At 35.8% G+C, this 15,363-nt stretch overlaps 1 protein-coding gene across 4 annotated transcripts; it reads right to left on the bottom strand.

Annotated features, from left to right (window-relative positions):
• Positions 1–1,377: 1,377 nt before the first annotated feature.
• LOC123536910 (uncharacterized) lies at positions 1,378–13,397 on the bottom strand. Of its 4 annotated transcripts, none has more exons than XM_045320411.2 (6): positions 12,961–13,396; positions 9,375–9,707; positions 7,103–7,339; positions 5,384–5,557; positions 4,504–4,530; positions 1,378–2,666 (listed from the first exon to the last, which is right to left on the bottom strand). In XM_045320411.2, exons 2-5 carry the CDS (start codon positions 9,705–9,707, stop codon positions 4,507–4,509), a joined length of 768 nt encoding a protein of 255 aa, XP_045176346.2. In that variant the 5' UTR covers positions 12,961–13,396; the 3' UTR covers positions 1,378–2,666; positions 4,504–4,506. The 4 variants fall into 4 exon arrangements, with proteins under 4 accessions (XP_045176346.2, XP_045176343.2, XP_045176345.2 ...); XM_045320408.2 differs by lacking the exon at positions 4,504–4,530 and adding an exon at positions 4,836–4,870 and having other exon boundaries at positions 12,961–13,395; XM_045320410.2 differs by having other exon boundaries at positions 4,469–4,530; positions 12,961–13,395.
• Between the last annotated feature and the right edge of the window lie 1,966 nt (positions 13,398–15,363).

The following is a 15,363-nucleotide window of genomic DNA, read 5'->3' as shown; positions in this document are numbered from 1 at the left end:
ATTCTGTACCAAGACAAACCTGTTCTCCACAAGTAACTGCCAACTTCCCCACATGAATCAGAGGTGGAGGACGAATGATTTCAGACACTATGTCTTTTATCAAATCGTCATGGAGAACATACGCCCTGCCAAGGGATCGAACTCACGACCCCGCGATCCGTAGATCTGCGCTCTCCCTATTGAGCTAAGCGGGCGGGCTATATATAAACAAGGTTTACAGCTAGGGGTGTATTTGGACATTGTTATGATGGACTATACAAATGGTCATTTGATCGTGTCTCAGGGTGATCGTTCCCATATCAAAATCCTGACAGTAGCTGAATAAACAGCAAGGACAGCTGAAACTGACATCTATGTCCTTCCATCACTTAACAGTAGATGTATTTCGATTGCCGGAGTCCGACTATTTAATCCTTTCCGCAATATCAATACTACTGCAATAGTAAAGTTAGGCATGGAAGGCAATACAAAATGAATACTAGTTTGTGAAAGACTGGAAAGGCACGGATAGGCTCGAAAAATGCCGGAAGTTAACGACGGTGACTGAAGAGTCGTTGAGCAAAAGCAATAGCTTTTTGTGCCTGTGCCAGTCGGTACCCTAGGTGAGTATAGTAAGCCGGAGTGCGACGGAAAGGTTAAGAAGCTACCGATTGAAACTTGTGTCGGAATAAGAGTGGTATATCAATTATTACGCAGACATTCAAGAGGTGCGTATACGTCAGCACGGAAATTGATAGCGTCAAAATTTGTACGATGGTGGACAATATCTCGTATTAAAAAGGGTGTATACATGTATCAGAGATACGTTTAATATTACATTTTTTTTGTTATATGTACCATTTGTTTTTGGTTGTATAAATGAAAATTTGTAAAATTTGTCGTAAAGGTGTTACAGTTAATAACATTTTCGGAAAGGTTGTAACAGTAGTCTTTCGCGATACAGTTACGATAAGGAATGTCACAGTTATTCTTTGAAGATATGACCCTTTTCCAAATCTTACAACTGATAAAAGGAAAACAAAACACAGCCAAACATCAACATCGCACTTTTCTATCGTGTCATTGCACTATTGTCATGTTGATAAAAGGACGATATAACGAAAGTACGATAGTGCAGTGTTAATATCGATTTTTCGCATCGTGATTCGTTTTTTAGCATCGTATTATCATGTCGTCGCCTATACGACCTAAGGTTTGATTTGACAGTACAATATAGTGCGATGTAAATATCACTTTTGCATCGAAATAGAACTGGCAATATCAAAATTTGTTCAACAGAAATGCAACTTTTAGTCATTGCTGCAACAGACTTTCGTGTTAGAGTGTTGCCTGTAATCACCATATATATAGATCTGCGTCACAAGTAAATAAGAACTATTCAGTTTTTTCCATAAAAATTGTTTATTTGAATGTACAATTATCTACACAAAAATAAAAATATTTAATGAAAATTTATAATGAAATGTAAGTATTGAGTTATTCAATCACAAAATACCTCAGCACACAAACAATTATAAAATATAACATATATCACAGATTTACAGACAAGGGAAGCCAAAACTTACAAAGTTTAGAAATACATGTGCCAACCATTGTTTCTACGGTATCTCTGTGTATACAATTTCACATAGCCTGGTGGATGAGAATGAGAGTATAATGCATCCATGACGCTGAACTTTCGTAGTTTTTAAAAGTTCGTTACTTTAATCCTTACCCTGCTGCAGGCAAGACTGATTCAGCCTTTGCGACCAGTTCAGATCAAGATCAACCTGCACATCCGCGCAGTCTGATCATGGTCTGCACTGTTCGCCATTCAGTCAGTATCTTTTTGGTAAGCGGCCCCTTTTAACAGTTAATGGTACTGTCAAAACTGAAAGATGGACAAGTTCATTATAGAAATTTAGCAGAGTGAGGGTTAAAATTTAGTTCAAAAATACACCAGAAGAACAGTCCTATGTACATTGTGGATTATGTTTTGAGAAGAAAGATGACTGAAAATGTCACTTTCTTACTGACAGTCAGCTCACGGTTATATGATTATAAATAGGTACAGTTTCTTCTATAGTGCCAAACATGATTAACCTACAGGAGAAAAGTATCCTCTAGGTTTCGTTTTTTTATCCTAAACCAATCGGCAATAAATTGTCCAGACAGACTTGTAGTACGTTTTTATGTACTGCTGTCAAGACTGTATTTAAAAATAAATTGATTTGTTTTCGCAAAACACCACATCTAAGTTTTACATAAAAAGGCAGTTTTTGCAAGTAATCTCTGCGTTGGGGGAAACACACATAGAAAAAAGACCAAATGATGACTGTTTCTTGTGGTATTTAAAAAGAAAGCCCGATTGTTTATCCATCCATTCGTCAGACTGGAGAAAAAAATGTAAAATATGTTTAAAAAAAAATCCGACATTTTTCCTTTCAGCAAATGGTGATTTTGCTTTCATTCCAGGATAGATGTTGACTAAAGACGTCGAGGAATTCTATTTTCAAGACTGACCACATTTTTCAAAAGCAAGTATTTTCGATAAGAAGACAGAAACATTTCTAAATAAAATAAAACACCAAGAATCAGCCATTTAATCTCTATCACAGACAAGTCCAAGTAAAATCATTCCCACACCCTTATGAAGTCTTGAAATAACCAATGTCGTGGAATTTCATCTGAAACAATAAAAAAAATGTAATAATTTTAATACAAACTTATACCGGTAAATGTAAGGTTTAAACGAACTCCCTAAATTCGCGCAGTTATATACAATGTCATGCATATTTCTCGATATAAGTTACCTAGTGGTTTGCCTTCTTTCTTCCAATATAACCAGGTATCACATTTTAGAAATAGCTTAGAACTGATAAATGTAAAACGTAAGGAATTTTTATAATACGCATTCTCATTGGCTAATTCAGCCCAGTATAATATAGATATCAGATGGTATGAAGTTTCATTCTACAACTGATCTATATAGATTGATATAATAGCTTTAATAATTCATGAAGTATGGACTTTTCAGCTAAACAGTATGATGTGGTATGGAACGGAAAAATATCATTGGCAAGGGAGCGATCTCAGAATTAAGGAGTCGGGGTGGGGAGTGTGGTAAGGCACCAGCTGAACCTACCCATACTTCCCTGAAAACGTTTTAATGAACGACAAAAAAGGAACGTTCTTCCCCTTATTGACAATAGATGTCATATCCTTATCTGTACATAAGAACATCTAAATTCTCTCACAAATTGTATTATTGTTTAGAAAAATCAGTTTTTTGTCAAAAGTTGTGGGGAGTACAGCATATACTGTCCCTACTCTCAAAGTTGAGAAGCCGCATCCTCCACGTCACTCCCATTCCAACTCCGCCCGCAAGCTTCTATACCAATGAATCTAGGTCAATGTAGTATTTTGTCAGTTGAAAAGTCCATTATTTGTATAATATGTAAAGTAAAACTGCAAGTTGCAGAAGTCTTAGTAGTATGTTAAAAGAAGCATAAAATATAAAGTTTGCTTTAGAACCGAGCCCATCAAATAAGAGCCAGTTGCTTCTAGGTCAGTGTGAAGAGTACTAGTATAGGAAGCTAGCTGGAAGTGAATGTCTATACGCTGCTCTTTAATGCTTTACTAAGAGACTGCAATCGAAAAAGTAGGAATTAATATTTTGAACTGTTAGTACAAACACGACACGCTAAGTTCTTGTAATTATTCTGCAACAGAAATGAACCCAACGTATTTATTTGGACCGTTTGTAGTTTATTTATTTCCAATATTTATACGAAACAGAAGCATGCCAGCTGTTGCAAAATAGAGTAAACATTTCATTATACGGCTGTTTATATTTTAACTCAACTATTCAGCAAGTGTTTGTAATACTAAAGTATAAGTTTCCATGTTGAAAAGACATTTTGAACATCTTAGATTAAATCAAAATGACGTAGTAATTCTGTATCCAAGGCTACTGTTGCGTAAATGTGGTTTCAATTGCGAGAATATTTTTGCGAGTCTCCTGTCAAATTGAAAATAAAATATCCATAAATGGAGAAAAACAGTATACTTTCGCACAAAGCGGCAAAATTATGTGGAAATGCGCAATAGAATTTCTCGAAAGTGGAGGCACGAAACCGCTTCCGTACATACCAATAACTTAATTATTACCCGCTTCAGCGTTGTTTCATTCGATTACTTGACGTTCTTTGCTGTCATTACGTAGACGTTTTTAACATAAGTTTAACCACATTACAGTAAAAATTGACATATCAAAAAACACGAAATTCTACCTTGAAATTTCTTACAGCCAGCTTACCCATCTTGACATACAAACTTGTAGTTCTGCGATCGTCACTACAAAATCTTAGAAGCTCAGAAAGCCCCAGAATTAAAGTGCATGAATATCTAAGTAGTATCAAGTAATTAGACTATGCTAATAAGCTTTGAAGTTAAATTTTATTAATGACGCAATTACGATGGAACCTACGTAATACGGTTGCAGCTACTGGAACTGGAACATACCGTCTAGTAAAATCCGTAAGGATTAAACTGTAAAACACAAAATGATCTTTTGACTGTTTGGTTACCGTTATTATACATCTACTGTAAGAGAACGCACTGACTATGCATGGAATCACTGTTATAAAACGGACTAGCACTAGATTGGTAATAATAAAATACGACCATATAAATTGCATTTATATATATACGCATATATATTTCGAGGCTCTTTTCAAAATAAACAAAACTCAAGTAAACTCTTGTTTATATATAATTCTTATAATCGTTATAGAATTCTTGATTAGGTGTGCAACTCCCTCTTACCAAACATGGAGTGTATGTGCACTACTTACATTCCGAGACCTTAGCGACTGCTAGGCCTAAAACCCTGCACATGTACAAGGATAAAATATGATATTTATTTCATTGTTCACTATTGTTTTTCGCCGATAAGAACGCATGTTAAGATTTACACTGGGTTCATCGTACCAAACATGTAATCGAAAGGGATCGCTTTTTTTTAAATTTCCAAAATGTTTGGTTTGACTTAAAGACAGTTGATGCCGTTATCAGCAGTAATAATCAACGCACGTTAAAAAATTTCTTAATTATCATTCAAAAAATAATTACAATGATGAGTAAAAATCTTTGCAATTCTTGTAAAACACACATTGTCGTTTAAAATGTTTTCTTTGCTCATTTCAATCATTACAATTTCAATGCATTGTTTATAAATGTACTGAAATAAAAACAGAACTGATGTCCAAAATCCGGAAAGTGACACTACTGAAATATCTAGAATAATGGAAACCTCAAACCCGACTATAAGTTAGATATGAATTACGGGGAAGGACTTTTAGCTAAAAACGCAATGTAAAAACGAAGAAAATAAGACACCCACCATTCTACGTCCAATCGGATCGGTGCGGATGAGCTTGGATTCCGGGGTCCATTTTCTACAGAGATCACAGCAGTAGTGCCAGCGTATAGAGTCCCGGAAGGGGCCATCAGATCCCGGCATCATTGACATGCACTCGTCACAAAACTGATGAGCACAGCCTAGTTTGTTCATACACTGTTAAGAAATAAAAATAGTATAACTTAAGCAATACAGATGTTACAAAGTTGCAAAAAGGTCAATTTTCAATGGAAAAACAATAAAAAATGATGATCAGTCTGTAAGACCGTTTGGGAGCATAAAACGCAAGATAATAACAATATCTGTGTATGAGATATAATGAAACGTGCAGCATCATGTCACGTTATCTAGAAACGGCTTAAATGGAACTTTATAACATATATTCAACATGTACCCCAAGGACGGGGCGATTTTTTACGACCACCATACCGCACTTTAACACTGCTATTGTCCGGTGTAATCTAAACTTCTTTAAAGATAGAACTCATTCAACTTTCCAGGATTTTATTAAAATGTTTATGGGTCACATTCTTTGTCAAGATATATTGACTCTTGATTTCAAATGGTTCTGAAACAAATCATATCAACAGAAAATGCAAAAATGATTCCGTACGCTTAATTTAGGATACAGCAGACACAAAAAAAATGGAAATGAATAAACAAATTTAGTTGAATACTAGATTTTTGTCCAAAGGAAACTAGTGTCCCCACTTCCGGTCACTGTACATAGTGTCATATTTTTAAGATATATGCAACATAAACTTTAAAGCACTTGTGTAATTTTCACTAAGTCAATTTTTTACTAAGTCAATGACCATAATCCTGTCCGGCTGAGCGATATCCCAAACAGAACATCAGATGTACAATTTCACATGCTATTTAACAATACCCTAATGTATTATGACTCTAAGTCAAATACGTTTTGAGATACGTGCGATACAAACTTGTGTGCACTCTATACATGTTTTTGGCGAAATCAAGGGTCATAACTCTGATCTGACCCCAACAAAACCCCAGGTGCACAACTTTACATGCTGAATAAAATTCCTATTATATTTCATGACATTAGGTCAAACACTTTTTTAAGATTCAAGTTACTCAAGCTTTTATGCCTTTTATACTCGTTTATGCATATTTCTCACTAAGTCATGGACAATAACTCTGGTATTGCAGTGTGAAATCTTAACTAAAACGCCAGGTGCACAACTTCACATTTGGCTGAAACATTTTTGAGAGATGTATGACACAAATTCAGACGGCCGGACGGACGTTTATATTTATGACTAAGTGAAGGGTCATAACTCTGGTCTGGCTGCGTGAAATACCAATTAAAACACTAGATGCACACTTTCACATGCTGGGTCAAATACTTTTTGAGACATGTACGACACAAATTCGGACTGACGGATGGAGGGACGGACGGACGTTCCTACATATGGGTATTTATGTGGCTACTCTTTTATTCTCTCTATTGTTCTTTTAGCCACGTAAAAGAAAAATAGCCACATAAAAGCCTTACGGAATGAATGACATCAAAGAAAAAGTACAGTTACCTATTGTTCCTATAGCCACTTAAGTATGCAAATGTGGGCTCGGACACACTGACGCGCAAGGGCAACTTTAAGTTTCCCCAAACATTTCGGGGCGGGGCGGGGGGGGGGGGCAAGTACGTATGATAATTGCACTGCGGAAATATATTACCACATCCGGTTTGAAGCATTTATGACACATGCACTTTCTATGGTCATGTGGATCTGCTGATTGTCCATCCACCACAAGATCGTCATACTGTGCGCGCAGATGTTCTGATCTGACATCGCGCATCCTTTCCTGCGGTCGACCTCGTTCTTGCTGGTGTCCTCGCTCTTGATGGTGGCCTTTTTGGCCTTCGTACTGTTGCTCTTGGTAATATTGTTGCATATTGCCCGGTGGCGGTTCCTGAAATAACAAATATTACTAGATGAGTGCAAATGTCCATGCATTTATTCTTGATACCGCAGATTTTAACGAAACAAAACGTGGAATTAAATATTAATTAACAGATAAACATATACTGAAAATAATTAGTATTGCTAAATATACTTTATGTATTATAATCAAAGCATCACAACTCAGTAAATATTAATTCAACCTTAAAACCGGTAATTTATGCATAACAATGCTTGCTACTGATCACATTCCTATCGTTAATTTCATTAAAGTCGCACCAAACGTATAGAAGAAGTTTTTTTGGTGGGTTTAACGACGTCGCACCGACACATGGCGACTTTCCAGCTTTGATGATGGAGGAAAGCCCCATGTGCCACTCTTGCAATATTTTATCACGGGCGGGCACCTGGGTAAAACCTCCGACCTTCCGTAAGCCAGCTGAATGGCTTCCTCACACGAAGAATTCACCCCCAACCCCGCCCCTCCCTCCTCCCCTCCTCCCCTCCTCCCCGAGTGAGGCTCGAACCCACATTGGTCAGGGGCATAAGATTTGAAGTCAGCGATATTAACCATTCGGCCACGGAGGCCCCTGTAAAGAAGAAGTAGTCTGGGCAAATTCTATTAAAGTGACCTTTGAAGGACCATAACTCTGCAAAATATCTCCCGGACATCCCATGCCAACGACATGCATCGCTAGTGTTTATACCAATAACTTCTGTAACGTTTCAATGAAATCTTGACAGGTATTTAATAGATATAGTGCATGCAAGAATCTCTTTATAGACTTCATGCATAATAATCAAAGGGTCAAAAACTCTATGAAAATAAATTCAACTCTCTATCCGTAACGTAAATGTCACTGATAGTACTTATGAAGTTTCATTCAAAACCGACCAACTGTACAGGAGAAGCAGTCTGGAAAAATTATATTAAAAATGACCTTCAAGGGACAGTAACTCCAGAAAATATAAACCGAGTGGGACGTACCAAAGATGACAACACATAATAAATAAACCAATTATCTAGAAAAGCTTTCATAACTTATGATGATTGCATGCCAACCTGAGATCAAAGAACGCGCGAGTAAGCAGCGCCATCCCTTGTTCTTTAGTAAAATGTGTAAAAGAACAATGCTTGTCAACAACGACAAAACAATGTGTCGTGTTGTCGTGTAACACCCCGCCAGTGCGACACATGACAAAATGCTATTTTTTTGTGTTCGCGCTGTCGCGTTGCATCCCTCTAAAACGACAGCGCGACATGGCAGAAACGAGCATAATCCTGTAGAAAATGCACTTAGATCTGATCTTTAGCTTTCAGATTGTTCCGACAGATCCAGTTTTTTGAAGTAAACCACTTGTAAAATGAATTATTTCACAAAGAGTTTCAAAGTATTTCGAAAAAGCACGTCTTAGTCCCAGAACCTGTATTGAATAAACAATGATATCCATTTCATCTAAATTGCCATTCATGTATATGATTGTGCTGAAAATGCAGGTCTGCCATGAAATAAATTATTAACCTGTGTAAACTAAAGTCTCCTCAGCCGTGAAAGGTAGCATTATCCATGTTTTCCACTGACAAAACCATTAGAAAAATGTAGATCTCACTAAGATGCTGATACTGTACAAACTCACGGAAATCATGCAATCTTAAAAGGCTTTTTTGTTTCTTATTTCAAGCTTTGGTTTCCTAACTAAAATAAACATGAGTGATATTGTCCGCCCGTTAATTTTGTCCTGCTCTGTACATTTTTGAAACTCGTGTTTTATTTTTTTAATGTCCATTTTTCACTCCCCTGTTCACCAAGTTTCTCGGACGGAAGGAAGGGCGGCTATGATACCAACTGATTCCACAGGCATTAGGTTTGACAGCAGATTATGTGAGGAAGCTGACAAAGTCAATTTTAGCTCTGCTGTCAAACATGTACAATGCTGACTAGATTTTATGCATACCGATATTCAGCACAAGCATGAAAACATGTTCACGTAAGACATAAATAAATTAAAATACAATTACACAACATGTATATTAAAAAATTAACCCTGTATTCATCTCTCCTTGGAGTATCTTCTTCTGAACGAGCTCTGTATTCTCTTTCTTTCTGCATGCGCTCAAGTTGTTCCTGCTCGTAGTAGCTCATTTGTTGGTACGGCTTCTTGTTGCGTATTGACGATTCATCACGCGCGGAGGGATACGGATTTAAGTCCTGCGGGAACCAGCGCCCAGGTCGCTCTGGCTCCCGAAATGGTTCATACGCTGGTGATACCTGAAACGTGGGCACTTTCATATATGATGTTCCATATGTGGTGTTAAAGTTGTCTGGTCTGTATTTATTTACCAGAGACATGGCATAGGGGTTGTCTTGGTACTGCATCTGAAAATAAAATGGAGTTCACGTGTGTTCAAAGTAGGAAACTGGTCAAAGACCTACAACTCAATAGTACCAAAGCAACAAAAGTAGAACTGAACCATGCCACGAATATATATTAAATTTTTGATGAATTTAAATCTGTTTAAAGGTCTGTTTTCTTGTTAGGGACACATGGCTTTCTATACGGCGTACGGGAAAATCACTCGAAATATACTAAAAGCAGCAATTTTTAAAGAAGTGTTTTTTTCAACGCATTACATATTTATGTTGAATTGATTCTCCTGAACTGGCAGTCCATAACGTTCCTCTAATTCTGTTCATACTACAGCGGTACAGAAGGGACATAGGACATATACTTTCATTCTAACAATATGTCGTTCACCATTCCCCAATTAAATTACCAACAGTCTTCAGTTAGTTACTGCTGGCGACTACAAATTAGCGTAAATACAATAGTAAACGTATATACATAACGTTAGGACTAGGGTTAGCTACCGATGGCGCACGCAGATATGTATTCGCCAGCAGCAGCAGTAATCCATATGGGCGACTCCTACAAAAAATGTTAATAATTTTAGTTAGAGGATAGTGCAAGATGCGGAAGATGCTCAAATGCCAGTAGTTTACTTTTGGTAATTATCTATATTTTACAGCACCCATACACGGGACTTTTATCCGAAGAGCGCAGGGAATGAAACTCACGACCCAAGGTTTCGTAGTCAGTGTTACCGTTGAATGCGTCCGCTTGCGAAGCTATATACTGCGAGTATAGGCTGTTGGATGCACATGTAGAGCTAATTAAGGCGTCTTTATCGTTTCAAAAACTATGAGAAAATAGTTCAATCAAAATAAAACTCCTTACATATACTCAATTATTTTGAAACCTGGCGAACAAAACGACCAAAGGCTACATGCAGTGCAGACAGTAAATGTTTAATCTTTCAGTCTTATTTTGACCCTACAAATCACTTAAAACGTGATGGTATTGAACGTCAAATATTAATACAAGATTGAATTTCTCTGTTTTGACACCTGTGCCAAAATTTGGACTATAAAGATTGAACGATTGTAGTGGTTCAATGCTTTTCTTTTCATCGCCTATTTTACACCAATTTAATTAGTCACAGTGCGAATAGAAACTTGCAACATAACCGAACGGTATGTTATAGTTATAATGTTAAAGGTCACTGCACGCATAGTTTATGTAGTCACTATATTAGCAGACAACCTGTAATTATGGCAGTTTCTTATATCAAAATATTATTTCGACGCCTTAGTGCAAAAGGGGGATAACTGCATTGACATAGACCGACAGTTATCCAGTTTTTGCACTAAGATATCGAATTATAGGACAGTAATATAGAGCCGCCCATTATTTAATTAAGTAAGAAAATATCCAAAAGAAAAACTCGTGGGATATTTCTCAGCCAGCCGCTTATCTAGGACGTCGTGGGTTAATTCTAGCTCCAAAGGGACCATGACCGCATCTTTTCTTATTATTCCAATGTTTTTTATTTTTGTTTTTCAGGAAGCAGACTCGTGAGTGGTATACTTACATCACAACGGAGCTAAAATAAATTAGTACAAACTAACCGAAATAAGTCAGTGTTCTTAATGAAAGATTTAAATCCTTTTAAATTGCCGTTCTAGGCATGGGTAGTCTTTATAAGCTGGAAAAACTTATAGATGAAAGTAGAAATCAAAATATCAACATTCTTTCTCTTGGTTCAATAACGCATTTAAACCATAAATCGCTTGAGATGGTTAATATTAATTTAGGCGATTTATTTTCTTTATCAGCGCATTACTATATTCACGAAGGACGTTTGAAAAAACAAAACTTATGGTACTTGTTGATATCTAGTTTTAAAAGTCGTTTTACGTAAACTGAGTCTATAGCACATTATATGGTTGTTAAAATTCTAAATTCTGAAAACTTCACGTTTTATACATACAAGGACATGTAGCACAATTTGTAATTTGTAAAACGTCGCAACTTCCTATTTGAACTGTAAAAAATAGTTTCACCTTCTTTTTAACGCACAAATAGCACTTATCATCTTATGTTAAGATTTATTTATCTATTGATTTCTAAATCAACAGTGGGATATGGGTAATTGTCAGTCATATCAAAACCCCCATAGCATGTGACTGATTGATCTAGAAACTGAGTAAACATTCAACATATAGCAATTGCCAGATAATCCAAGATATTATTTCAGTGCTTAACATGACGCATTTCAAACTTCTAAACGTTTGAGCATATCTTGATTCATTAACATGGAAAAAAAAGAAATATAGTATACTACTATATGTATTTCAAAAAATCACCTGCACGTGCAACAGTTGTAAACGTATAATAAATTCAGACAAAATCGACTGACCCTACCGATAGCATTCTGTGAAATAAAATGTTTTCTTTGACATATTGTTCTCCATACGAAGGCTTTTGGCTATTAATAGAGTCATATGTACCCGAAGTCAAGGACGAGTAACAAGTACCAAATATATTTTGTAAATTTGTGAAGGAAACCCGCCAACGTACGACCAGAATTATAGTTTATAAAATTCATTTTCAAACACGACTGAGAAGACATATGACCAGGGGTAAAACTCGTTCTGTTAAGTTTAATGTCGTTTTAATACACAGTCTCGCCTTCACTAACCTTAAGTCATCATACTGCAAAATGAGAGAAGTTTCGACTTGCATGTAATTTTGACCTTTTATTTTGACATTAATCGCAAACTGGTACTGAAAATTGCAACAAGTGTTTATACTGACGTATTTGATAAAAGAAGAGAGGCGATTGTTGATAAGCCTCATTAGTATTTCAATAAACCCCTTATCTGTGTTTTATGCTAATTCATACAAAGCATTTCTCTTTCGGTCTCGCCATGCATATATCTCAATAGCGAGCGAACTTGAATACTAAGCTTGTCTGATGGCAAAAGTAACTTATTTAAAGAAATAAAAATTCTAATAAACTATTCTCACTTCGAATTCAGCTAACTATATTTAGTATGCACTAACACAAATTAAATCAGTATCAAAAATTCCTCCGCTTTTAAAATAGAAATAAGATCGAGCACTCAGTTTTCATTTTCAGATAAGTTTTAACATTAAATGTGAAGGCAAATGTATCAAATTTACACAAGCTTCTGAGCCATGATAAGATTATTTTTGACGTATTTTCATACAGTATAACATTATTATAAAACAAGAAGGAGAAAATAATAATTTAAAAAAAACGATTACCTTGTTTAGGTAAAATTATGCCGTTGCTATTATCCACGATCTGGACCGTTTCCAATCTCTTAGAGAAATTAATAGTGTAAAGTTTCTACTAGTTTAAATTCCAACATAAATTTGGTCGCACTTGGCGGAACGAAAACGCGCTTCTGTATGGATATAGGATTAGCACTTTCAATCGAAAAATATATAACTCTTATTGAAGCAATGAAAATAAACAGCAGATGTTTAAATCCTATTTATTCTGGATAGTGTTTATCAACATTTTTTTCAATTGCATCTACCGAATGGTTGATTCGAACTTTAAAAGTTATATCGATTTCAAATAGAAAGATTGACAAGAAGACGATAGAGATACATTTAGTTGTATATACCCGTAATTAACGTCAAATATATAAATGACTTTTGAATTCGTATAATTGGTTCGGCCTTCGTTCGCTACAATATTTATAATAACTAAAAACCAGATTAGAATTTACATTATTAAGACAATTTAAGTAGCAGTGTAAATACGCGATATTTTCTCACTATTGAATAAATGCCAAGGTCTATTTGAACTTTTTTTGTTTTGTCAAAGCGAAAGTCGGGTGACAGGTTACCAGTAAGGCAGAGAATACTGTAAATATTTATACACCGTTTATTGAACTCGTTCTCCTAGCTATTCTATTAAGACCATAAAGATAGACAATATTACAGAAGGCTATAAAACCGTATAACTTTTTGTTGAAAACGAAATATTTACACATCTAAGCATACCAGATGAGATGGGATATTAAGTGGATATGTTACCTAGAGGCAATTAGAATGAATGAATGGAAAGCGAAGTCTTGAACATTAACATTCAATTAGTATGCCAGTTTAGTGTGGTTCTTCGCTGTCCTCCATTTCCCACAGCATGCAAAGGCTTCTTAGGGTGAAAAAGGTGTGTTCATAAGAAACATTAAATTCTAAATCCTATTTTTTTTTTTGGAATAAGAAAATCTATATTTGGGAGGACATGTAGAATCACCATACAATGAATATATAAAAAATACATGTGCTTAATTTTTGTGGCAGGGATCGGTTGTAGTGCCAAATAGTCGTCTTAAAGATGTTTTTTCATAAAAAAAAAAAAACAAAAAAAAAAAAAAAAACACAACAAAATAAGCCGTAGTAAATACTTAGACGTTTCAAGACATATTACTTGTCAAATTACATTGAATGACTATGCATACCTGTGTGTACTTACGCCCTAATCATTACTTTAAGATAAGGTGATAAAAATGTTTACTTTAAACTGATAATCGTTGAAAATGAATTTCAGTCAGAAGTACTGTTTGCTAAATGATGACGTCAGTGAAAAATTTCAGTGCACATCAAGATAACGGAAATCCTTGGTTCAATGTTAGGGCCGAGTACATTAACAAGGTAAAATGTGTGATCAACAATTGTATGGCACATGTCCCCTGAAAATGCTTGTCAGAGGCCATGACTAGAAAATGAACGGACAAGAATATCTATCCTAATAAAATATGAAAGTCCGTTTCATGATGCTGATATCTACCAACTTTCATTTCATTAGGATGGAAACTGTAAGAAAAGTTGGGTACAAATTCAGAGTCCAAAAAGGGTCATTACTCCTAAAAATAACCAAAAAAGAAAGTCCCGACTACATATGCATGTCTGTTTTATGTTGATGGTAATACAGAGTTTCATTTCAGTTGGTTGGAAACTGTAGTAGGAGTCAAGTTTACAACGTTCTGACGTCGTGGTAATATTACAGTCATAAAAGGGCCAAAACTAAAAAAGAAAGCCGACCATTAAAGTCCCGAAAATATGAGCGTCATGTCCACTTCATGTGGATGATGTAATTTCAGTTAAATGTAAGCTGTATGGAGACTGAGTTTACAGGAAAATATGACAGGCGGACAGAGAGACGGACAGTTCAAGCACTTAATGCCTCCAAGGTCTTCGACATCGGAGTGGGGTGGGGCATAAAAATATTTATATGATGAAAGATGATTAACATTTAAAGATTGGGTGTTTTTCACAGTTTTAAGTCATAACGAAAAAATTTAAGTCATACAAACGACGTCCGATCTTAGATGTTACAGAAAGGCCCCAGGGCACTGTTGAATCCAAAACCCACGACCGAACATGAAAAAATTCTACACCAGCACCAGTCTGTATTTCAAGCTTACAGCAGTGATTCTTGGTAGGAATATACTAGAAACACAGAATTTCCTCAGAAGAGGAATATTGGTCAAAGCAACCACGTATGCGATCAAACAAAAATTGTCATGCACATCTGATGTTCTGTCATTAAACAGACTGTTAGCCCTAAGCTTGACTCAGCATGAATATTTATCTAGTTGGGCTTTGGTTAATGAAAAGCTTTAAATAAACTTTCATGGTGTAGTTATACAGTTG

Source organism: Mercenaria mercenaria, chromosome 17, assembly GCF_021730395.1.
Source record: "Mercenaria mercenaria strain notata chromosome 17, MADL_Memer_1, whole genome shotgun sequence".
Classification (NCBI taxonomy): domain Eukaryota; kingdom Metazoa; phylum Mollusca; class Bivalvia; order Venerida; family Veneridae; genus Mercenaria; species Mercenaria mercenaria.
This window is presented reverse-complemented; position numbering and strand designations above follow the sequence as displayed.

Bases quoted from the DNA above. Each gene is read 5' to 3' on its own strand.
- LOC123536910 (XM_045320407.2), bottom strand. From the start codon at position 9,707: ATGCAGTACCAAGACAACCCCTATGCCATGTCTCTGGTAAATAAATAC. The intron at 5,558-7,102 runs GTAATATATTTC...ATTTCTTAACAG, and splicing joins AATGCTTCAAACCGGATGTG to TGTATGAACAAACTAGGCTG. The intron at 2,667-5,383 runs GTGGGTGTCTTA...TTATTGTTTCAG, and splicing joins ATCCGATTGGACGTAGAATG to ATGAAATTCCACGACATTGG.